General features: G+C 46.2%; 1 protein-coding gene across 1 annotated transcript in view; it reads left to right on the top strand.

Moving 5' to 3' along the window:
* LRRFIP1 (LRR binding FLII interacting protein 1) overlaps nt 1–25,595 on the top strand; it is a 296,086-nt gene that overhangs the window by 168,656 nt on the left and 101,835 nt on the right. The window contains exon 3 of the mRNA XM_033946260.1: nt 13,053–13,178. Within this exon, the coding sequence (XP_033802151.1) occupies nt 13,053–13,178 (126 nt within the window). The remainder of the gene's footprint in view (nt 1–13,052; nt 13,179–25,595) is intronic.

The following is a 25,595-nucleotide window of genomic DNA, read 5'->3' as shown; positions in this document are numbered from 1 at the left end:
GGGAGGTTGGGGGATGGAAAGGCTGTATGGTGGGGGTATGTTTGGAATATGGGCATGGGTTATGTGTGTGTTCTTTTGTGTGGAGGGGAACTGTGGGGGTTGGGGGTCCTTTCCTTGTGGTTCTTGCTGTCGGGCTTGGTGAGATGGGCTTGGTGAGATGGGCTTGGTGAGATCTAGCTGGGGGGGGGTCTCACGGGGTCGCTCTTTGGCATTGTGCTTTTTGTACCACATAGACTTAACCTTTCTCACCTTGAATGTAGCGGGCATTAACTCACCTATTAAGCAGTCCAAAATCTTCTCTTACCTGAAAAAGGAACAAGCCCAAGTCGTTTTCCTGCAGGAGACATACCTCACAGCGGCTGAGCACTGTAAGTTACGAAGAGGCTGGATTGGGGAGCATCAGGGTGCTTCCTGTGCTTCCTATGATTCTCGACAGCGGGGGGTGACGATCTTAGTGTATAAATCCATTGCTTTCACAATCCACAAAATAGTACAGAATCCCCAGGGACGGTATGTCATCTTGGCTAGGGAGCTGCAGGGGAGGAAGGTGGTGCTCTGCAACTTATATGCCCTGAATGTTTATTCTTCTCGAGCTTGATGGCTAACATCCTTTCTTTCACAGGGTATCACCTTTTTTTGGCCAGGATCTTCAACATGGTCAGTTGGTAAACCCATGTGGCCCCTGCGTGCAGATCAGGCATCTAGGGGAATCAACTTTCTCATGCAGGAACTGGTGAACTTATCATCTGGGAGAGATGGATTTCACTTTTCACTCTATGATCCCGTATTGACTATCTGTTGGTCCCAACTTCCTGGGTGGGGCGGGTGGATTGGACCTCCATAGTTGATGCGGTCTTTTCTGACCACTCTGCTATGGTTGTACAGGTAAAATGGCTGTCGGATAGTCCCCCAAGGTCATGGCGCCTGAACCCTACCATTTTCTTAGACTAGGAATTTCAGAAATACTTAGCAGATGCATGGCAAGAATATGCCACCTATAACAATACTGGGGATATTATCGTTTTCTGGAGTCGGCTAAGGCTTTTTTGCAGGGCAAAATCATCGCTTATACTGCCGCTAAGTGGAAGAGACAGGAGGCTGAGTTGGGGTTCCTCACTACACAACTGTGGGCCTCTAGACAGGCCTTTCGGGATTGGGCGCAGGGGCCTGATCGTCAGTCCTACCTGGAGGTTCGGAAACGGATTGATGCCGTTCTCTCTGCTCGAGCTCTATCCCACATTCAGGTCTATGAGTATAAACTTCATTACTGGGGCAATAAGGCAGGGAAGCTGATGGCAAACCTGGTGCAGCCTAGTAGGAAGGTGTCCTGTATTAATCAAACTCAGGGATGTAGGGGGCCAACCTATCACTCAGTCCCAGGATATTCACACTCAGTTCATGCAGTTCTATTCTGACCTAAACTAAACCTTAAATTTATATACCGCATCATCTCCACGGATGTGGAGCTCGGCACATTTACAAGAACTTAAAATATAGGAAGAGAAGGAAAAAAAAGTTTACATGAACTTATATATAGAAGAGAAGAGTAAGGGGGGATAGAATTACATTTTAGTGACAAGCCAGGTTTTCAGTTGCTTGCAGAATAATTGGAGGAAGCCCAGGATTCTCTCAATTCTATCGATGACGTCCTTCGTTCTTGCCCCCGGGAGATATGGGTCCTCTCTCCCTCCTGCTATGTGACTGTCCACTTCTCTCAGGATTGAGTCTTCCACTACGATTGCAGATTTCCCCTTCCTCAGTTGTCTCTCTGGTCTCAGGTCTGTATCAGTGGCGCGGTCCGCTAATCCTTCCTCCGGCTAAAAAACGCTCCACAGTTTTGTAAAAGGAGGGATAAAATAGAAATACACAGCTTCAACGCTCTAGCTCAGGGGTGCCCAAACTTTTTGGGCTTGCAAGCTACTTTAAAATGACCAAGTCAAAATGATCTACCAACAATAAAATTAAAAAACACAAAGCACACTATACGCTGAGAAAATGTTAATTATCATTCCTATTCTGGGTTTTTTTCAAAGAGGTCAAGGCAGATGACTCTATGCATTGTCACCTCAGTAACAACCATACAAAAATAGACAAATATACCCCCCTTCCTTTTTATTAAACCACAATAGCAGTTTTTAGCGCAGGGAACTGCGCTAAATGCCCAGCGCTGCTCTTGACGCTCATAGGCTCCCTGCGCTAAAAAACACTATTGCGGTTTAGTAAAAGGGGGCCATAGTGCAAAATATGGACAGCATATATAAATTCAGACACATTTTGATCACTAAATTTAAAATAAAATCATTTTTCCTACCTTGTCTGGTGATTTCACGAGTCTCTGGTTGCACTTTCATCTTCTGACTGTGCATCCAATCTTTCTTCCCTTCTTTCAGCCTGTATGCTTCCTCTCCTCCAGACCTCATTCCCTCCCCTAACTTTTTCTTCCTCTCTCCCTGCCCTTTCTTTCTTTTTTCTCTCTTGATGCCCCCTTTCTTTTTTTCTGTTTCCCTTCTGTCTCCCTGCCTGCCCACTTTCTTTCTTTCTCCCTACCCTCCACAAAGCCACTGCTGCCACCATCGGGGGAAACAGGCCCCAAAGCCACCGCCGTGGCTGCCCCAAGCTCTCTCTGCTTCCCACCGTTGGGCCGACCAGCATTCCCCCGACGTCAATTCTGTCATCGGACAGGAAGTTCCGCCCAGCCAGGCAGCGATTGGCTGGCCCGAACTTCCTCTCCGACGGCATCCCATGGGGGGTGCACAGCCGGCCAGATCCTGACCTGGCCGGCTGTGCACTCCCCCTAAGGCTGAACCCGGGGCGGACTCCCCCCCTTGGTACGCCACTGAAGACGTAGCATCGGCTCCTCTCACGAATCCCCACCTGAGTCGGAAGTCCGATGCAGTCGGGGATCATGAGAAGAGCCGCCACTGCATCTTTCAACTTATAAAACACTAAGGCGAGCAGGGCAGACCGCTGCTGCAGCTTCCTCTCACCTCCACCCGCCCTCGATTGAGCGACACGAGAAAACGTATGAGCGACGCCACTGAAAATAGTGAGCGATCGCTCATGCGCTCAGCTTAGAGGGAACATTGGCCATGATCCCTATTCAGGGGAATCCTCTCTTTTGTCCGGGGGTCGAGGGGGAGGGGAAGGTGGAACTTTGGTTTGTGAGGGGTACTATCTGGTCTAGCCCCTAAATGTATAACTGACCTCTTCGCCTTCTCAACCAACAGACATAAGAGAAGAACACACCTGAAGTTCGTTTCCCCATCGGCTAGAGGATGTAAATTTAAGAGACACCATCAACAACTTCTATCGTATCAAGCAGCCACATGGGGCAAAGACCTGGAAAAACTAATTATACACGCAAATAACTATGGTGAATTTAGGAAACATCTAAAAACATACCTGTTCTTGAAGTACCGAATCTGCACAATCGACCCAATCACAATCTCACCCCCCAAATCTCACCCCGTAAACTGTCAACCACTAATCTCTAGCTATGAATGTTCCATTCAATTTGTAGATTCTTCTAATTCATTGTAAACCGCATTGAATCTTTCTAATTCATTGTAATTCATTCTAATTCATAGAATCTTTCTAATTCATTGTAAACCGCATAGAACTTCACGGTCCTGCGGTATATAAACTGTTATTATTATTATTATTACTACATGGGACATTGTTGGAGGGGCACTCACACATTGGGTTTCTGACTCCAGAGGCACTTCTGCTAGGGGTCCCCGGCCAGCCCTTCTATTCTTACTTGAAGTTGTGGCATTACTACCTTATCGAGATGGCTAGGTCTCCTCAATGGGGATCCTTTCTTAAGATTGATCATTTTTTCCTACACCTTCCTGCCTCTGCTAACTCTGTCTCTACCTGGTACAGATTGGGGAGGGATGAACGGGCTTCTCCCCTCCTAGTCTCTTTGTCTCTGGATCTCGGGGAGGAGCTCTACAACAGTTTTATACAAGAGGTCTCGCAATGCTCTGCTACAGGAAATGCAGTTTAAGATTTTGCATCGTACCTATATGGCTTGATGTCAGGGGGTTCGGGTGGGTTTATGGGAGTCTGAGAAGTGTGTCCGCTGCAAGCATCTGAAAGACACCCTGCTACACCTGTTGGTTGAATGTGTGGAGCAGGGTCCCTATTGGACCAGCATCTTGGAGACCCTACAGGGAGTGGTGCATAGGCCCGTTCACTGGTCTTATAAAATCTTAGTGTTGGGCCATGAGGGGGAGCTGACTGATCAGGGCCTATCCCAGGATCAATGTCAGTTTCTTGCCATTGGTTATTGCTGGATAAACGCCATATTCTGCGTGTCTGGATGGATGACTGCTCACCTGTTCCGCAGGCCTGACTTGGTTCCATGCGGGAAATGGTGGGTTGGGAATTGAGGGGGGGGGGGAGTACAGGGATCAGAGAGCTCAAAAAAAGAATTATTGGGCCTTGTGACATGAGTTTATCTCTCACCCACTTGCATGAGTGAGCCCTGTGTGAACACCTTCGGTTGGTAAACATCGGTCCCAGCAGGTTGGTAGGGGGATGGAGTGTTGGGGAAGGGTGGTATACAAAAAAAAGGGGGTTTCTCTGTTGGTGTGGAACATGAGCTTCTCTTTAGTGTATGATCTTCTTGGATTGTATTTGGTGGGGAGGGGGGGGCATCCAGTGGTGGTGGGGGGCTTCTCTTATGTTCCTGTCATGCGTTTTGGGTGCCCTCCCCATCTCGCAGAGCCTGTTCCAGGCACCATTGTTTTTATTTATTTATTTATAATTTCCAAATTAACATTTCAAGATTTAACTTGTACAGAAAGTGATTTAAAACAAATAAATTTTTTTTTTTCCCCAAATATATAAAGAAAGATATTGCTTAATCAACTCAAATCCACAATAAGATCCAAGATGTAATATAAACAAGATAATAAGAATAATTCATAAGAAGCGTAGCACACGGTTAACTGATATACAGGCATCTAATACATTTAATGCCCTCATTTCTTCCCCTTCTCCAGAGAGAAAAGCCGTCAGCTGGAATGGCTCAAAGAAAACATATTTCTGAGAATTATATTGTATTATACACTTGCATGGGTGACGAAGATAAAAAGTCTCCCCAAGATCTAAAACTCCAGGTTTTAATAAGAGAAATTCTTTTCTTCGCCTTTGTGTGTCTCTTGCCAAATCAGGAAACATTTGTATCTTAAAATCCAAAAACTTTTTCTCTTTATTTTTAAAGAAAAGTCTCAAAAGCCAATTTTTATCCAAAGTAAGAGCTAATGTCACTATTAATGTTGCTGGTATAGCACTTTGCTTATCTGATAGCTCAAGTAAAGCTGATACATCAATTGGACCTTGGTTTCTTTCCAGGCACCATTGTGATGTAACACTTGTCTGTTCACCTTGTTCTGCTGATTGGCTGTCTCTCATTGCTGTTTATTATTGTTCATTGGGTTTTTTCCTCACTGATGTGAAACTTAATAAAAATTTTATTCCCAAAAAAAACAAACAAAACTACATGCAGTTTTTCACTGTTTAAGGTTCACCACCAGTAAAACAGTAAATTAATTTTTACTCTCTAATTTCAATTTTACTTAACTTGTTAAAGATAGAACAGTTACTTATCTGTAACAGATGTTATCCTGGGACAGCAGGCAGATATTCTTACATGTGGGTAATGTCATCCAAGGAATTTGGCCCGGACCGCCTAAATTGAACTGTCACTTTAAGAGATTAAAAGATTGCTTCTACTGTGCATGTGTGGGTGTCTTCCTGTCCGCTGCCAGCTCGTGGGATCAAGAGTTCAGTAAAAAAGCTAAGAAGCAAAGAAGGGGAGGTGGGCGGGTTGTGAGAATATTTGCCTGCTGTCCCTAGATAGCACCTGTTACAGATAAGACTGTGCTTTATCCCAGAACAAGCAGGCAGCATATTCTTACATGTGGGGACTCTCCAGCTAACTAAAAGGGTTGGAGGGCAATTGGCTTGTAGTTCAAGATTAAATTTTGGATAACTTTGTGGCCAAACACATATACACATAACACCAAATTTCTATACTGCATAACCATGAGTTCAGTGCAGTTTATAAAGGATTATGAATGAGAATTACAAAAAGATAGAATGATATCTATTTAGTCAAGTGTTTTGAAAAAAGAAAGGTTTTCAACTTTTTTCTAAAATGTTCATAAGAGCAGGATGTAAGCAATAACAATTTGAAATCTTTGTCATGAATGGCTGCTTGATATGAAAGTGTATGGTCCATAAATTTCTTACTTTTACAACCCTGTACCGATGGAAAAATGAAAAAGGCATGTGATCTATTATTTTTATTAGTTGCTACAAGAAATCTAATGGCTAAATAAAGTGGAGCTCTACCAATGGCAACTTTGTAGCAAAGACATCCCAACTTAAAAATAATATGAGCCTACACAGGAAGACAATGATCACATGTCACATGATCATACTTCTTCAGGCCATAAATCAACCTAACCGCTGTATTCTGAACCAACCTCAGTTTGGCCATGTTTTTCTTGGAAATTGTCAGATAAACAATGTTGCCAGTAATTGAGAAGACTCAGCAACAGTGATTGAACCAAAAGTCTGAATGCAGCATATTCAAAGTGCGGTCTAATGGTATGTAACTTCCATAGCATATATTAGCCCTTTTGGACCACAACATTTTTCATAGTTAAGATTCCGATCTAGAACAACTCTCAAAATTTTAATCATTGGGTAGATCATGCATAATCTATAATTTATCCTGATTGATGGTTTGTGGGGAATTTTGCAGGATGAAGCAACAAAGAATTTAGTCTTATTGTGATTTCAGATGTTATGAGGGTTCAGTGCTGTTGGTAATGGAAGAGCCTGCCTCCTATTGGGAGAGTCTGAGGTGAGGACTGGCTAAGCTCTTTAGGAAGGAGACAAAATAACTGCTGCTGCTTAAGCTAAGTAGGCGCAGAAGTTTTTTGTTACCTTGGATGTCTTTGGGTAGATATTTGCATAGACACAAGAGGCTGACAGTATTTATTTCTGGAATAGTATGAGGAATGCCTGTAGGAGCTTGAAATTTGCTTAGACTGCTGAGATTGTTGAGCTTTTGAGGAGGACAGAGTGGTCATACAGTCAGTAATATTTTGATCTTTTGAGTTGCCTCCTATATACAATCTCCAAATAAGTCATCACCCCGTCCAGGGTATGTTGGAAAGATCGTCTTGAACATGGGCATCCAGATCTGAGATTCTGAGCCAAGCCTGTCTGTAAATAGCAGTTGTGTGAGAGACTACATCAAAGGCATCATATATAGAGCAGGCCATATACTTCCTGGCAGTGGCGTACCTACCATATGTGACACCCGGGGCCCATCATTTTTTGACACACCCCCTCCATCTATATGAAAAATATGATTTTTAGTAACAATCCACATATCGAACAACAAGAGTGTACCTAGGAAAAGGCAGCATCTTAAACACTGCAGTGAGCACTAGAACACCAACACATACATTGTAAAACTAAACAAGCCAGATTCCGCAGTCAATTGATCCTGCAGTCAATGCCAACTGAAAACTATGTCCTTTTCATACACACAGAACAGAGATACACCATTGCCCAATATGGAATAATCACAAACTAAAAATAGAAATATGTAGACAAAAGTTAAACTGAACCGCCAAGAAACCAGACCCTGGATACAATGCAACACCACAAAAACAGTAACACATGTCCTCTAATACAGTGCAAAATATAGATAGTAGATGTAAATTTGAAAAAACTGATACATAACAATCACCACTTTACAAATTAACAAATAAAAATAAGACAAACTACCTGATTCCATCCACACAAGCCTTGAATTATTTTATATTGAACTTATTATATTAAAGTATAAAAAGAAACAATATTCTGTACAATTGTCAATTTATAAATCAGCGTCCTCAGCCCACTCTCTCTCCACTTTCCTTCAGCGCACACACATAAAAACAAGCAAGCAATTTTATATCATTTTCATTCTATTCATTCATAGAAATTAAAGTCTAAATAATGCCAGTCACATAACAAAACATGATTTTACAAAAATAATTCCTTGCACAGTCAAGCCTGCAAGGATTACTAGATGTCTTTCAGCAGCTCTCCTCCCTCCCCCTAACCTTTGTGGACAAGTCAAAATGAACTACCAATGATAAAATTTTAAAAACACAAAGCACACTGTACGCAGAGAAAATGTTAATTATCATTTATATTCCACGGGTTTTCAAAGAGGTCAAGGCAAGACTTTATGCAATGTCACCTCAGTAACAACTATACAAAAATAGACAAATATACCCCCTCCCTTTCTACTAAACCGCGATAGTGGTTTTTAGCGCAGGGAGCTGCGCTGAATGCCCCACGCTGCTCTCGACACTCATAGGCTCCCTGCGCTAAAAAACGCTATTGCGGTTTAGTAAAAGGGGGCCATAATGCAAAATATAGACAGCATATATAAATTCTCAAAATGGACACATTTTGATCACTAAATTGAAAATAAAATCATTTTTCCTACCATTGGTAATTTCATCAGTCTCTGGTTGCACTTTATTCTTTTGACTGTTGTAGCATGGCCGGCCCTCAAGACTAGCAGTAACCGGTACACGCTTACAAAATTCCTTCAGCATGCTTCCCCAAGAGGGAGGAAGACCCTGTTGTGGATAAACTATCCTGTATTCAAAACAATATGGCTTCACACAGGTAGGTTTCAAAAGAAAGAACTCAAATTTATTGTTCATCCGAACAGGTCCAAACAAAAATGCCTGAAAAGTAACAGTCTCAAAAGGTCATGGCAATAATAGTAAAAACAAAATAATATTGCGTTTACCAGCCTGGTCTGGTCAATTCTCCCAGAGTTTTTCCAATGTCCCAGGTAAGTTCCACTGGCAAGTAGTGAGAACAGTCCAAAGTATAGTAGAGTCTTTGGCAGCCTTTAACTCTCAAACAAAGAAAAAACTCTGAGCAGTAAAAATGTAGCCATGCTTCTCCCTTCCCTTCAAGCATACAGGAGCGGAAGGATATGAGCTTTACCAATACAGCTCCCTGGTACAGCAAAGCACAAATGAAAAATATAATCCTCAAACATACTATCCAGCAGTCATGCAAACTGACTCCCAATCTTCAGGGTTTTCACCGGTCTCCCAGCAATGCTTTGCTCATGTGGCTTAATTGTCCTTAAGCCAAGTTCCTGCAGCAAGCCACCCAGCACACAAAAAAGTCCATAACAAAATCCAACTCTGAAAAACACAAACCCAGCCAGTTCAGCTTACTTCCATGGCTTCCGGACATTCCAGCTCTGGAAGGGAACTGCAATCCATGTCCTCTGGTACATGGGTCTCCGGTGCTTGCTGGTCTGCTTCTGGGTCAAACATTTACACGTCTGTGGGTTCAGGAGAAGGTGGAAGTTCCTTCCACCTGGGAAGTTCCTTCCCTCCTCCTCCTGGACAGCCAGCTCTCCAAGTGTTCTAAGGCTGCTGTGCCCCGCCCAGTCCTACTCAGGGGCCGGACTTCTTTCAGCTGAGGCTGCCTTCTGCCCTGTTTAGCCAACCTCTTACAAAATGGAAGATTTAAAGGGGCCCTGCCAGTTTTCACCAGGCTATGTTCTAAAGCAGGTCTGAACACAGCCTGTGCTTCCTGGTCCTGTTCCTGCCTAACAGGGACAAAGTGATTAGCCCGGACCAGTTTCAGGGGTAGCTTTTTATGATTCTTCCCTGGCATAAGGCCGGCATTGGGCTCGGGTTTGTGACACTGTGCATCCAATATTTCTTCCCTTCTTTCAGCCTCCTCTATGCTTCCTCTCCTCCAGACCTCATTCCCTCCCCAAACTTTTTTTGTTTCACCCTGACCCTTCTTTCTTTTTCTCTCTCTCCATACCCCCTTTCTTCCTGTATGTCTGTATTTCTCTCTCTCTCCGTGCCCCATTTTTTTCTTTGTTTCACCCTGCCCCCTTTCTTTCTTTCTGGCTCCCTGTCCCCCCCTTTCTTTCTTTCTCCCTGCCCTACCCTCCCCCATGCCACCACCATTGGTAAAATGGTGCCACCGCCGCTGGGGAATAGGCTGCCACTGCCACCATTGGGAACAGGCCGGCACCGAGTTCACCCTGCTTCTCTTCCCCGCGGGGCCGACCAACTCTCACCCGCCCGACGTCAATTCTAACATCGGAGAGGATGTTCTGGGCCAGCCAGGCAGCGATTGGCTGGCCCAGAACGTCCTCTCCGACGTCAGAATTGACGTGGGCGGTGAGAGTTGGTCGGCCCCACAGGGAAAAGCAGGGAGAACTTGGCGCCTTCCTGTTCCCGATGGCGGCGGTGGCACTCAAGTGGCTAAAGAGCCGCAGTTTGCCGGCCTAGGGAGAACACTGGAGGGTGGCCAGTGTTGGCCCATTGGGGCGTAAACCCGGGGCGGACCGCCCCACCCCCACCTCGGTATGCCACTGTCTGTACCTCACTCCCTCCCTATGACCAAAAATTCTCCTTTCTTTCATTCCCTGTGTACACAACCATCTCTTTTCCGCCCTTCCTCTCTCCCAAATCCATGCCTTCTGTGTCCAAAAATGCATTCCCTCCCCCACCTCAGCATCTCTTTCCCTCCCTTCCTCTCTCCCAAGTCCATGCTTTCTGTGTCCAAAAATGCACTCCCTCCCCCTTTTGTGTTCCTCGTTTGCCTCCTAGCCCTCATCTTAGCAACTTTCTCAGCCAAATACAACTGGAGCCGCGAGGCTCATCTTCTGTTCCTACCTGCCCTGCCGCGCACACATAGCCAACCCGGAAGTCTTCCCCGATGTCAGCGCTGACGTCGGAGGGAGGGCTTAAGCAAAGCCCTCCTTCCCTCCGACGTCAGCGCTGACATCGGGAAGACTTCTTGTCAGCTATGTGTGCGCGGCAGAGCAGGTAAGAACACAAGACGAGCCTTGCGGCTCCAGTTGTATTTAATCCCACGGGGCCCCTGTCGTCCCCGTTCAGCTGTCTCCTGTGCACCCCCTTGGGGCGTGCACCCAGAGCGGACTGCCCCCCCCCCCCCCCGCCCCCCTAGGTACGCCACTACTTCCTGGTTTCCAGGAGGTCACCCCTGAGATGCTGATAAGCTGGGAGATATATAGAGGGTATGCACTTGTCATAAGTGGACATCCTCCGGACAAGAGGACATATGTAAACGGACATATGAAAGACGTGACTTTGTATTTTGCTAATGAGCATGAAGCCCTGGATGACCCTGCAACCAAACTTATCTAGCGTACAGTACCCTCTCTGCCCAGGGAAGCGCTAGCATAGGTTCTGGAACTGTGAACTTTCTTTAAGAAGGATTCCAGTACTAATGACTGGTGTCGCAGCTGTGGTTTATCAAACCCAGGAGCAGATTACAGCTTTTAAAGAGAATCCAACCTCTTTGGAAACACTGGTACACGAAGGAGGGATTCCCAGTTCTTGAGCAAGGCTTCCTTCATGAGGTTGTGGAGAAGAACATTCAGACATGCTTGGGCAACTCCTTGCAGAAGTTCCTCTCAGAATTCTACAGTAGATTCTGTTTCAAACTCCATTTTAATTGGGAGATCCTGCCCTGTTTGTCTGATAAACTTGGAGAAGGACAGACTGCCAAGGGGAAAACTCTGATCAGGCAGAGAAGCCAAATCTGGAAAATTGCCATCAGAGAAATTACCATGGTACTCGGATCTGTTAGAAACATGAAGGGACAAGTCAGAATCATAGTCCTCATCATATTGCCCCATAGACCTGGAACGGTTGGCGGGAGCAATGAGGGAGTGTCTAGCAGATTGTCTGGTTTTGCTAGGAATAGAGTAGCAACCTTGGGAGGAGCATCAACGTGGCTAATGGGAAGGCTGTCTAGAGGGGTGTCAAGAGTCAGATGATACGCTCTGCCCCCCTGATAACGATGCAGTTGTAGATGCAGATGATAGGCGCATGTATGTCTTTATTAAGTGTACCTATCGCACTGCAGGAGTCAGTGAGCGGTGGCCTACGGTACTCACCTACCTTGTTCAAACTCGGTCAAGTCTAGGGGCATGTTGACAGTGTTTAGCACAGTATGTGACTGCAGTAGCCCAGCTAGCACAGCATCATATTCAGATGATCTTGGTGTCTGTTGGTGGAACTGGAGCGCCTATGCGCTTGGCGGCACAGAATGCACTTGCTGCTGTAGAGTTAGCGCTAAGCGGCACAAATTGGGCTCGTTGCTGCACAGATTCTGGGACTTGCGCCTGTACGGTAGTCAGTATAGAATCCACATGTGCAGAGGTATCCGTCCGTTGTCTTTTTGATGAAGAAGATCTTATGTTACAGCAGCAATGGAGGGGGGAACAGTGCTTGTGCTTCTTAGCTTTCTTACATGATTCCCCTGATGCCAGCAGCACTGAAGTAGCTGAGGACATTGACAGCCCTGGTATAGGGCATTGAAGAGGAGCCTCAGCATTGAGTTGGCCAACATCAATGCGGTTTCTAAACTGTTCCGAAAATCTAAAAATAATTTAGAGGTCAATGACCCCAAGAGAAAAAACACCAACACGAGGTTTCTTAGAGAGGAGTGCTATTAGGCAAAAGCCTAACAGGGAGCAACACTCCGTTTAGTAAACTGTCAAAATAAATATAAGTATTAAAGAAAAACAATACAGTAAGGCACAATATATACACAAGTAATATGCGCAGAAAATACACACGGGTAAAAAGCGTATGTTAAAAACGCATAAGATACTCACCTAAGGAAGGCGTGTGAAGAGAAAACCAAAATATGGCTTCTCCACAGAAAACAAAGAACTGATGGTCCCATGAGCTGAGGGGGGGGGGGGGGGAGAGGCACCCATGCATGTGCAATATGGGCAGTCTTTTAATCTCTTAAAGTGACAGTTCACTTTAGATGGTCCATGACGGATTCTGTAGATGACATCACCTACATGTGTGAATATGCTGCCTGCTTTTCCTGGGATAACAATTTTTATTCAGATAATTTTATTTATGTATTTATTTTTTGCAGTGGAAATCAGCAATTCTACAGTGTTTTAAGTATCTTACATATTGTTACTATTTTAGGGAGCTCATGCTATGTCCAGTTTATCAGCAGCAGCATTGACATCTTTGGGTGAAAGTTCTTCTAAAAGCAGCAGTGGAGATACCTCCATCTCTGTAGACACAGAAGCTTCTATTAGAGAAATGAAGGTAAGATATCATTAGTTTGATGGATCAAAAGATACATAATATTATCAAGTGCAGTCTTTTATTTCTAGTAGCTTTATAACTGGGCAGCTTCAGTTAAGCACACCAAGGACTTATGGAGAAAGCCTATTTTATAATGGCATCTAGGTACCCAGACGCTATTACAGAATACTAGAATAATCCGGAATCCAGTGTGCCTAATATTTAAGTGATCATAAGAACATAAGAAGTTGCCTCCGCTGAGTCAGACCAAAGGTCCATTTCGCCCAGCGGTTTGCTCCCGCGGCGGCCCATCAGGCCTATTGCCTGAGCAGTGGTCCCTGACTATTTCTTTAACCTACCTCTACTCCTATCCCTATAACCTACCTCTACTTCTATCTGTACCCCTCAATCCCTTTGTCCTCTAAGTCCAAACCTTCTTTGAAGCCCTGTAACATGCTCCTGCCTATCACAGCCTCCGGAAGCACGTTCCATGTATCCACCACCCTCTGGGTGTAAAAGAACTTCCTAGCGTTTGTCCTAAACCTGTCCCCTTTCAATTTCTCCGAGTGCCCCCTTGTACTTGTGGTTCCCCATAACTTGAAAACTCTGTCCCTGCCTACTTTTCTATGCCCTCTAAGTCTCCACTTCTCCAGGGAGAACAGCCCCAGCTTTTTCAGTCTGTCAGTATATGAGAGGTTCTCCATACCCTTTATCAGAGTTGCTCTTCTCTGGACTCCCTCAAGCACTGCCATGTCCTTCTTCAGGTACGGCGACCAGTACTGGACACAGTACTCCAGATGCGGGCGTACCATTGCACGATACAGTGGCAGGATGACTTCCTTCGTCCTGGTCGTGATACCCTTCTTAATGATACCCAACATTTTGTTTGCTTTCCTTGAGGCTGTGGCACACTGTGATGACGCCTTCAGTGTTGTGTCTACCATCACTCCCAGGTCTCTTTCAAGGTTACTTACCCCTAGACTTGGTTTAATTGTGGTCACGTAAATGGGATGGGGACATATCTAACTTACAGTATTCTATAACCGACCAAACTACAATATCGGGAGGATTTATTGCAAACCAGAAATAAAAACTCTCCAAACCTGGTATGCATACTGAAATATTCACATTTATCTCTCGAGATCCGTAACATCATTGTCAAACATTGGCATATATTAGAAATGCACCAATGTTTCAAAAACATCAAACCAACCTTGCCTTCTCATGTAACCACAATTTTAGAGACAAATTGGTGCAATCCTCACTTCCAGTTTCTCATTTCCAACGGAGTCAACCTTTGGGACACAAACCATGTGGATCGTGTTCAGTCTGACCATGTGGATCGTGTTCAGTCTGCAAACATTCATTAACTCTCACAGTTTTTACACCCCCCCAAAACAGGCAAGGAATATAGAAACATAGAATATGATGGCAAAAAAGGGCCATCGGCCCAACATGTCTGCCCACTCAGAAGAACCCTCCCCTTAAAAGAACACTCCCCTAAGCAATTCCTCGAAGTGAACCCACATGTTTATCCCATCGTTTCTTGAAGTCAAGCACGTTGCTGGCCTCAACTACCTGACATGGAAGGCCATTCCAACGATCAGCCACCCTTTCGGTGAAGAAGTACTTCCTGATGTCACCATGAAATCTCCCACCCTTGAGTTTGAGCGGATGCCCTCTTGTTGCCGTGGGACCCGTAAGAAAAAGGATGCCTTCCTCCACCTCGATACAGCTCGTAAGATATTTGAACGTCTCTATCATGTCTCCCCTCTCTCTACGTTCTTAGAGAGAATATAGCTGCAGCCTGCTTAGACGGTGACAAAATTCATCACCGTCCCCGTCCCCGCGTATAACTGCGGGAAATAATCCCATGTCATTTTCTAGTGTTTTTTCAATCTCAATCCTTCTACACCAGCATTCTTCAAAGCAAAGCTTGTGGATTAGTGGTTGTGGCCATTCATACTCTGATTCTTCCCTCTCTCCTTAAAAAATGACATGAAGATGGTTTCCCGCGGTTATCCGCGGGGACGGGAACGGTGATGAATTTTGTCACCGTGTCATTCTCGACTTAGACGCTCTTCATATGGGAGATCCTTGAGTGCTGAGACCATCTTGGCCATTCGCTGGATCGATTCAATTCTCTTCACGTCTTTTTGATAATGTGTCCTCCAAAACTGAACACAGTACTCCAGATGAGGTCTCACCATGGACCTGTACAACGGCATTATGACTTGAGGCTTTCAGCTGACAAAACTTCTTCGGATGCAACCCAGCATTCGTCTAGCCTTGGCCGTCTTCATATCTTCGCTAATGATTACACCCAGGTCCCGTTCTTCGACAGTTCTTGTTAAGGTTTCCCCGTTCAGGCTGTATGTTCTGGGGTTACCACTACCAAGATGCAGAACCTTACACCTTTTGGCATTAAAGCTCAGTTGCCAAGTTTTAGACCATTGTTTCAGTAAAAGTAGGTCCTGCCTCATATTGTCGGGCACGGTTGTGCTGTCAACCACGTTGCATAGCTTAGCGTCATCAGCGAATAGTGTAATTTTACCTCGAAGTCCCTGAGGCAGGTCCCATACAAAGATATTAAACAGTATCGGACCCAAGACGTTTCTGAGGGGGTACCATTTACCACCACCCTCTGAAGTCTACCACTGAGCCAGTCTTTAACCTATGCAGTCAAAGTTTCTCCTAATCCCATCGCTTTCATCTTGTTTAATAACCTACGGTGTGGGACACTATCAAAAGCCTTACTGAAGTATAAATACACGATATCCAGGGATTCCCCCCTGTCTAGTTGTTTCGTGACCCAGTCAAAGAAGCTTATCAGATTGGATTGACAAGACCTTCCCTTTGTGAACCCATGCTGCTGAGGGTCCCTCAGCTTCTCGTCATCCAGAATCGTATCCAATCTGTTTTTAATCAACGTTTCCATAAGTTTACACACAATTGATGTGAGACTTACTGGTCTGTAATTTTCAGCCTCTGACCTGCATCCCTTTTTGTGGAGCGGAATGACGGAAGCAGTTTTCCAGTCCAAGGGGACTTTTCCCTTGTTTAAGGAAAGATTGAAAAGCACAGATAATGGCTCTGCCAGGACATCTCTCAGTTCCTGAAGTACTCTGGGGTGCAGATTATCCGGCCCCATTGCTTTGTTCACTTTTAGCCTCGATAGCTCATGGTATCCATTGCTCGCGGTAAATTCAAAATCCAGGAACGGGTCCTCTGAGCACTCCCTTGTTTGCGGCTGTGGTCCGGATCCCAGCACCTCACAGGTGTAGACCGAGCAGAAGTATCCATCGAGTAGTTCGGCTTTGTCTGAGTCCAAGTCTACATAGTCATCGTCAGGTTTCCTTAGGCGCACAATCCTGTCTGTATTCCTTTTTCTGTTGCTAACATACCTGAAAAAGGATTTATCCCCTTTGTTTTCATGCCTAGCTATGTTTTCTTCCATCTGGAGTTTGGCATTCCTGACTGCTGTTTTAACAGTTCTAGATTTCACCAGATAGGCTTTTTTAGCTTCTTATAGCTTCTGGTCGTTTTTTGTAGAATACAAATGTTCTTTACTTCTGCTTAACTAGTTCCGAGATCTCCGCGGAGAACCATTGGGATCTGTTATTTCTCCGTCGTTTACTCACAGTCTTTATGTAGAGGTTGGTTGCTTCCTGCAGGGTTGATTTCAGAGCCGACCACATTACCTCCACACTGTCCGTTGTGTCCCGGTTTTGCAGTGCCTCATAGACATAATCTCCCTTGCTCTGGATCTTAGCTCCCTTAAAGTTAAGGATCTTTGTCAATATATTTGACCTAGTGACTCCCTTTCTGAGGTGAAACCACACCATGTTGTGGTCACTGGAGGCCAAAGCCTCACCTACCTAAACCTTTGTGACACTGTCACCATTGGTGAGCAACAGGTCCAAGATCGCCATTTGTTTGAGGTGTGCTCCTCGTGTGGAGGCTAGTAGCCTCCTGCTGCCACTGGTCGCAGCGGAAAGTTTGTTCCAGTCTACATCCAGTCCCCCAACAGCACAGTGTCTCCACGCAGAGTGATGGTCTCAGTGTCTTCGATTAGTTCTTTGTCTATGTTGTCTTGGAGGTCGTTTCCTCTGGCAAGGTTCACCCAGAGTGATTCCCCTGTGTACTTGACGTCTATGATCCTGGTAACTTTGATGTCCTCTCTGATGTATAGTGCTACCCCTCCTCCAGTTTTGCCTTCTCTGTCTCGATGGAGCAAGTTATATCCTGGTATAAAAACTTTGCTTATTCACTCAATCTATAACATTTCTAATCATTGTAAACCGCATAGAACTTCACGGTCCTGCAGTATATAAACTGTTATTATTATTATTATTATATCCCAGTCATGGGATTCTGAGAACCAGGTTTCCGTTATCGCTACCACATCCAGGTCGGCATTTCTCATTTCTGTTTCCAATTCCAGAATTTTATTGCCCAAACTACGTGCATTAACATACAGAGCCTTCCATTCTCTATGTTTGTCTGGTCTGCATGGAGATCTTCCCGTTCGAGTTAGTTTGTCCCCCCTCAGTACTGTCTTTGACACAGATACTTACCTCAAACTCAAAGATGGAGTTATTTACCCTATGAGGATGAGAGTGGGTCCCCTCCCCCAGCTCACCTAATTTAAAGCCTTCCGGAGTAGGCGAGCGAGACGTCGTCCAAAGACTTTCTTCTCTCTTCTGGTCACATGTAGCCTGTCTGATCCCTGTAGTCCTTGAAATACCTCTCCGTGGTCTAGGAAGCCGAAGTTCATCTCTTTGCACCATCCGCGTAGCCACTCATTAGTCCTCTGGGATATGTTCTTCCCTAGCTCTCCCCTTGTCTCTCACTTGGAGGATGGAGGAGAAGACCACCTGTGCTTCCATCTGCTTCAGCTTCTCATCCTGGGCTCTACATGTCGTCCCAACATGGATAAGAAGCATCAGGAAGTACCGTATTTTCACTCATATACCGCGCACCCGTGTAAAACGCGCACACGGGTATAGCGCGCGGGAAACTGTAATTTAAGTAAATAAATTTTTATATACCACGCACATCCCTATACCGCGCATGCCGCCCCGACTCTCCCGTCACTGCCCGACTCTCCTTTCGCCCGCCCCGACTCTCCTCTGGCCAGCCCGACTCTCCTTTAGCCCGCCCCGACTCTCCTCTCCCCCTTGAAGTCCTGTCCCCCCTTGAAGTCCTGTCCCCACCCTGAAAGCCTGATGCCCCCCCCAATGTCCGATTCACCCCCCTGCAGGACCGCTCGCACCCCCACCCCGAAGGACCGCTCGCACACACACCCGTACCCCCACCCCGAAGGACCGCTCGCACCCGCACCCCCACCCCAAAGGACCGCTCGCACCCCCACAGCCTGGGGGGGGCCCCCATCATGTAGAAGCTGCCTACCGTCGTCCTGCTGCTTCCTCTGCTGGCGGTCCTGCTTCTTCTCTTAGTCAGCTTCTACATGATGGGGAGGTGGGGAGGCTGTGGGGGTGCGAGCGGTCCTTTGGGGTGGGAGTGCGGGTGCGTGTTCGAGCGCTAGCGGTCCTTCGGGGTGGGGGTGCGAGCGGTCCTGCGGGGTGAATCGGACGTCGGGTGGGGGGAACTATGTAAAAAAAGGGATAACGCGCTCACGAATATAACGCGCATGGTTATACTCGGTTTGTAAAAATCGTGTATAACACGCGCGTTATATGCGTGAAAATACGGTAGTCTTGGGGCTTGATCAGTCTTCCTAAGCAGTATATATGGTAACTCTTCTTAGAATGTTGCTCCGATGTTCAATAATCCTGGTTTTGATTTGTCTTATTGTCTTTCCTATGTAGAGCAATTTGCACAGGCAATAGATGATGTATACCACATGATTTGTTTGGCATGTGCTTCCTAAGCAGGTGGTGACATCTCGGATCCTGGCTCCTGGCAGGCAGCAAACTTCTCTTGATTGTGGATCTGGTCTACAAACTGGATCTACAGTCAAGAGAAGTTTGCTCCAGTTCCTCCTGGTAGCTTAACCCATAGCGATTCCAAGCCATCCGCCCTTACTGTTGTTTCCATCCTGGTTGAAAGTATGGAGTCCTTTATATATAGCGCTATTCCTCCACCCTTCTTGTATGTCCTGTCTCTCCTGTAGAGTTTGTACCCTGGTATGGCCACATCCCATTTGTTGTCATCAGTCCACCACGTTTCTGTGACTCCAATTATGTCCAGGTCCTTTGTACTGGCTATGGCTTCCAGTTCTCCCATTTTGGCTCTTAGGCTCTTAGCATTAGTGTATAGCCAATTTAAGTCCCGGTTGTTTGCCTTCCTCGCTGGTTCTCCTCGTGGTTTGGCGCTCCTGACGACCCCCTCATGGGTTGCCAGCCCCCGAGCCATGTAATGTTCATCCCCATCCTGCGGTGTGTCTGTGTCGTCCTCAGCCTGCTTCCCCATGTTTGGATGTTTGTGCAGACTTCCCCATGTTTGCATGCGATTGCAGACTTCCCCTTCCTCAGTTGTCTCTCTGGTCTCAGGTCTGTATCAGTGGCGCGATCCGCTAATTCTTCCTCTGGGTTCTGTTGGGTCTCCTTCACCTCTGCCTGTCCAGATCCTCCGCAAGGATCCTACTCCCATGGCGTCTGGTGGATTCTGTCGTCCAACTGTTGGTTCCCTTCTGATTTGCTGGTTGTCCTGTGCCGCTACCATCCTGCAGGCCTCCTCGATGAATTGCTCGAGCTCTCTAACTTGCTCCGTGATGTGACTCTCTCTGGTGGTATCCTCCGTTGTCCAGCACGGTTCCTCTATGGTGCGGAGTCCTTCCAGCTCCTGGACCCTGACCTGCAGTCTCCCGACCTCCTTCCTCAGGCTATCCAGTTCCTGGCATCGACCGCATATGTACGCCTGCCTCCCGGAGGCAGGCGTACATATGACACTCTATGCAGTACACTGGGTAGCTCCGCTGGGTTCCTGCAGCCTCCATTTCTTTTTTCTTGCTCCTATGGTCCCTCGTGCAGCTAGCTGAAAGAGTAGAGAGAGAAGAGAATAATGTGAGAGAAGAAAAATACCCTTTTTTTTTTTTTTAGTACCCCGCAGGCCAGAGTTTGACATGTCTGCCTTACTGGGTCAGATCAATGATCCATCTCGCTCAGTATTTTGTTTTCACTGTGGCCAATCCAGGTCACAAATATCTGGCAGAAACCCAAATAGTAGCAACATTCCATGCTACTGATCCCACGGCAAGCAGTGGTTTCTCCTATATCTGTCTCAATAGTGGACTAAGGACTTTTCCTCCAGGAACTTGTCCAAAGCTCTTTTTTTTTTAAAACCCAGCTACATGAACTGCTGTTACTATATCCTCTAGCAAGTTCATGTTCATGTGTAAGAATATGTTTGCCTGTTTGTCATACATGAATGTATATATTTGTTAGTACTGGTTTGCTGTAATAGAAGAAAGATATTAATTGTAATCTGCCTAGAAGGTTTCCTCAAATGGGCAGGACAGTGGGTGTTGTCTACAGAGCTCTGATTCAGTCATACCAAATTGATAAAGATATTATTGCAAATATCCAGAAGTAGGGAAAGAAAGGAGAGATGCTGTTGCTGGGTGATTTCAACCTGCCAGATACAGATTGGAAAGTTTTGTCTGAGGAGTCAGAAAGAAGTAGAGAGGGGCTCTATTCAGATAAATGGTGACAGAACCAATAAGGGAAAAAGTAATACTGGATCTAGCGCTCACAAATGGGGAAAGTGTCTCTAATGTCTGAGTAGGTACCCACCTACTTATTAAATAGTTTGGTTTGATATATCAGTTAAAGTGGAGGGTGGCCACATGAAATTCAACGTTCTGGATTTCAAATGTGTGGACTTTAGTAAAATGGTGAGGTACCTATAAAGAGCTGATAGGATGAAAGGACATAAGAGAAGTGGAAAAATAGTGGTTGAAGCTAAAAAGAGTAATAAAAATGGCTACCGACCTTCATGTGAGGAATACCGAATAAAACTGAAAGAAGCCAAGAGAGAGATACATCCAGTTAAAGTGCAAGTAGAAGAGCAAATGGCTAGAAATGTAAAAAAAAAGGGAGACAGAATTTTTTTCAGGTATATTAGTGAAAGAAGGAAGATGAAAAATGGATTTGCAAGACTGAAAGAAGCTATAAACCGTTATGTGGAGAGTGATGAGGAAAAAGCAAACGTTTATGTTTATTAAAATATTTAATATACTGTGATTACAAAAAGGTCACAGCAGCTTACAATAAAATTGTTACACACTAGGCCCCTGTTCTGGCCAACAAAGGGTGCTAATAGTGAATCTCGAGAGACTCTGGTGTGTTCCCTAGGAATAGGGTAACCCCTCAGGTGTACCTGATCCAGGCAACCACCTAGGATCTTTAAGAAACTTCAGTCAGAAAAATACCAAGCAGATAATATCAAAAGGTAACTTTTATTCTGTCCTTTAACTGGACTCAGTTCAATATGTTAAAACTTCAGGCAATTAATGGTGCAAACAGAAATCCTTTTTCCGTCTGCTGAGATATGCAAGGTGCACAGTGGTTTTATTGCCCTGGCCAAATAGGCAAGTATCATACACATAGGCAGTGCTTCACAGGTCCTTTGCACTTCACCAAGAAAAAGAATCCACAGAGGCATATTTCCTCCATGCATTCAGAGAAGGGTTCTGGATTCACTAGTCATTCTGATACGTCCATCTCTTCCCAGGCCTCAGGACACACACTAGGTTGAGACAGTGATGGATCTTCCTCGGGCATTTCCTCCTCCCAGCCTAAATCACTCTGCCTTTCTGATTCCTGCCTGCTTTGTTCCTCCTCCCTTTCCTGGCTCAGGTCTTGCTTTTTATATCTTTCAGAGCCACGCCCCCTGTACCTGGGAAGGGAGTTGGGGCTTGGCTCTCTGTGTTGCAGAGCATAGCTCTCCCTATATTGCCTATACTGAGGCTGCCTTAAGATATCAGGCTTTTCCCTATAAGCAGTAAATCTTGCTGGCTTTGTAATGTGTTTATTTTGTGCTGTGCTCTTCTGCCTGTTGCTGGAAAACATTCCCTTTCGAAAGAGTAGTCAGCTAACTCCTGACTCTTGCCATTAATTTGGTCAGCTCTTCAGGCCAGGGAACAGATGTCTTTGCTTCTTTTCCCTGGGACAAAACAGGACTGGCCCTAGGTTTGTCACAAAATAGAACACTTAAAACTAAAATAAAAGAACTCCAAATATTGATAGGAAAGAATAAACATTTATTGCAAGTCCAAACTTCCTATTCTATTATAGAATATTCTTTCTTATGCATTGGTATCAAATACAACCAGTCCATTCTGCCAAATAATGTTACTAATAATATTAAATGTAATTTGAAAAAAAAAAAATTTAAGTAACGTTTTAAATTTAGGATATGCCAACTCTGAACATAAATATAAGGACAGGCCATTCCAAAGCATAGGTACTAAGAAAAAATATGCCACCAGGTAGATTCATAATGGGTGTATCTAGGGAAGTGTGTGGTATAGTGGTTAAAGCTACAGCCTCAGCACCCTCAGGTTGGGAGTTCAAATCCCATGCTGCTCCTTGTGACCCTGGTCAAGTCACCTAATCCCCCATTGTCCCAGGTACATTAGATAGAGTATGAGCCTGCCAAGACAGAGAGGGAAAATGCTTCAGTACCTGAATGTAAACCACTTAGACTAAAAGTAATATATAAATACTACAAATAAAATAATAATCCAATGAACGAGACATTCTAGATGGGATGTATGGAATAGTGGTGTCCACCAAATAAGAAGGTACACCAAGATCTAGCCTCTATCTAGCCTCGGAAGTTAGATACAGAATTTTGAATTTATAATTGAACTGAACTGAACTGAACAGGCAACCAGTGGAGATTGATCAATAACAGTAATTAATAACAGTCTACCAATGAAGCTCTCCATCCATTTTCGAATAGTTCAAACTCCTCTTGCTGACTAACAACTGCATTCACTCTGAAGACCCCAATATCTCTCTTCACCTATCTCCTCCTAGGCTTACCCCCATGAACTCCGTTCATCGAGCAAGCCCCTCTTATCTGTACCCTTCTCTTCCACTGTCAACTCCAGACTCCATCCCTTCTTTCTTGCAGCACCATATGCCTGGAACAGACTGCCTGAATCAATACGTCATCCTCCATCCCTAGCAGTATTCAAATCCAAGCTAAAAGCCCACTTTTTTAAAACTGTTTTCAACTCTTAATTCCCACTCACTGCTGTCAGATTCCTATACCCACTGTATCATTTCCTCTACCATAATTTCTCCAACCCGGAGATAAGAACATAAGAGATGCCGCTGCTGGGTCAGACCAGTGGTTCATCATGCCCAGCAGTCTGCTCACGCGGCGGCCTTTTTGGTCAAAAACCAGCGCCCTAACTGAGACTAGTCCTACCAGCGTACATCCTTGTTCAGTAGGAACTTGTCTAACTTTGTCTTGAATCCCTGTAGAGCGTTTTCCCCTATGACAGCCTCCGGGAGAGCGTTCCAGTTTTCCACCACTCTCTGTCCTGTCTAAGATTGTTAGCTCTTCTGAGCAGGGACTGTCTATTGCGGTGTTTCTAAACTCGGTCCTGGAGTACCCTCTTGCCAGTCATGTTTTCAAGATATCCACAATGAATATACATGAAAGAAATTTACATATAATGGAGGCAGTGTAAGCAAATCAAGTTTATGCAAATTCAATGTGGATATTCTGAAAACCTGACTGGCAAGGGGGTACTCCAGGACTGAGTTAAGAAACACTGGTCTATTCTCTGCACAAGCGACCTCGGGCCGCGTGGGAGCCCTGCTCCGCCCCCCGAAACCACAGAGACTCACTGCCTTTCAAAAGCAGCTCCTCTGCCACCGGGAGCTGCTTCTCTGCACAAGCGACCTCGGGCCGCGTGGGAGCCCTGCTCCGCCCCCCGAAACCACAGCGACTCACTGCCTTTCAAAAGCAGCTCCTCTGCCACCGGGAGCTGCTTCTCTGCACAAGCGACCTCGGGCCGCGTGGGAGCCCTGCTCCGCCCCCCGAAACCACAGCGACTCACTGCCTTTCAAAAGCAGCTCCTCTGCCACCGGGAGCTGCTTCTCTGCACAAGCGACCTCGGGCCGCGTGGGAGCCCTGCTCCGCCCCCCGAAACCACAGCGACTCACTGCCTTTCAAAAGCAGCTCCTCTGCCACCGGGAGCTGCTTCTCTGCACAAGCGACCTCGGGCCGCGTGGGAGCCCTGCTCCGCCCCCCGAAACCACAGCGACTCACTGCCTTTCAAAAGCAGCTCCTCTGCCACCGGGAGCTGCTTCTCTGCACAAGCGACCTCGGGCCGCGTGGGAGCCCTGCTCCGCCCCCCGAAACCACAGCGACTCACTGCCTTTCAAAAGCAGCTCCTCTGCCACCGGGAGCTGCTTCTCTGCACAAGCGACCTCGGGCCGCGTGGGAGCCCTGCTCCGCCCCCCGAAACCACAGCGACTCACTGCCTTTCAAAAGCAGCTCCTCTGCCACCGGGAGCTGCTTCTCTGCACAAGCGACCTCGGGCCGCGTGGGAGCCCTGCTCCGCCCCCCGAAACCACAGCGACTCACTGCCTTTCAAAAGCAGCTCCTCTGCCACCGGGAGCTGCTTCTCTGCACAAGCGACCTCGGGCCGCGTGGGAGCCCTGCTCCGCCCCCCGAAGCCACAGCGACTCACTGCCTTTCAAAAGCAGCTCCTCTGCCACCGGGAGCTGCTTCTCTGCACAAGCGACCTCGGGCCGCGTGGGAGCCCTACTCCGCCCCCCGAGGCCTCCTGCGGTCCTATTTTTGGTTTGTTTCTTCCCTCAGGACAGCTCCACTGACTCCGGAGCCGCCCCAACACAACTTGACCCTCCGGTTGCAGGGAAAAAGCTTCGGGACGCGTGGGAGTCCAGCTCCGCCTCCCGAAACCCCCTGCAACCCGAACTCTCCAGTGCTTCTCCTTAAGGCAGTCCCACCGATACTGGGAGCTGCCCCAACGTGAGATCGTCCTTCAGTTGCAGAGAGAACCTCGGGCTGCGTGGGTGCCCAACTCCGCCACCCGAGGGCCGCTGCTTCTCATCTCATCTCTATTCCCGCCAAGTTTTTCTTCCCATAACTTTGAGCTCCACCCTGACTTAGACAACTATCCCTACTCAAACCTGTCCAATGACTTCTCCCTTCTCTTTTCACTGTCCAAATTTGCCAAGGTTCACCAGACCCTATCCATTTGTTTTTTGTTCTGCTACTTAATTGTATCCACCTACTGTTACAATCTGCCAAAGATCCACAGACTTTATTGACTCTACCTCAGCTCCAGTCTACTAAGGTCCCCAGACTTTCCTTTTCAGCTACTCATCCCCACTCAGGATCTCCAGATTCATCTCAACTGTCTTGTCCTTGCATATTTACCAAGATTCCCCAGATTTTATTCAACTGTCTTAGTCCTGCCCAATCACC

This window comes from Geotrypetes seraphini, chromosome 5 (genome assembly GCF_902459505.1).
Source record: "Geotrypetes seraphini chromosome 5, aGeoSer1.1, whole genome shotgun sequence".
In the NCBI taxonomy this organism is placed as follows: Eukaryota; Metazoa; Chordata; class Amphibia; order Gymnophiona; family Dermophiidae; genus Geotrypetes; species Geotrypetes seraphini.
The sequence above is the reverse complement of the archived record's forward strand: the minus strand, read 5'-3'. Positions and strand labels throughout refer to the sequence as shown.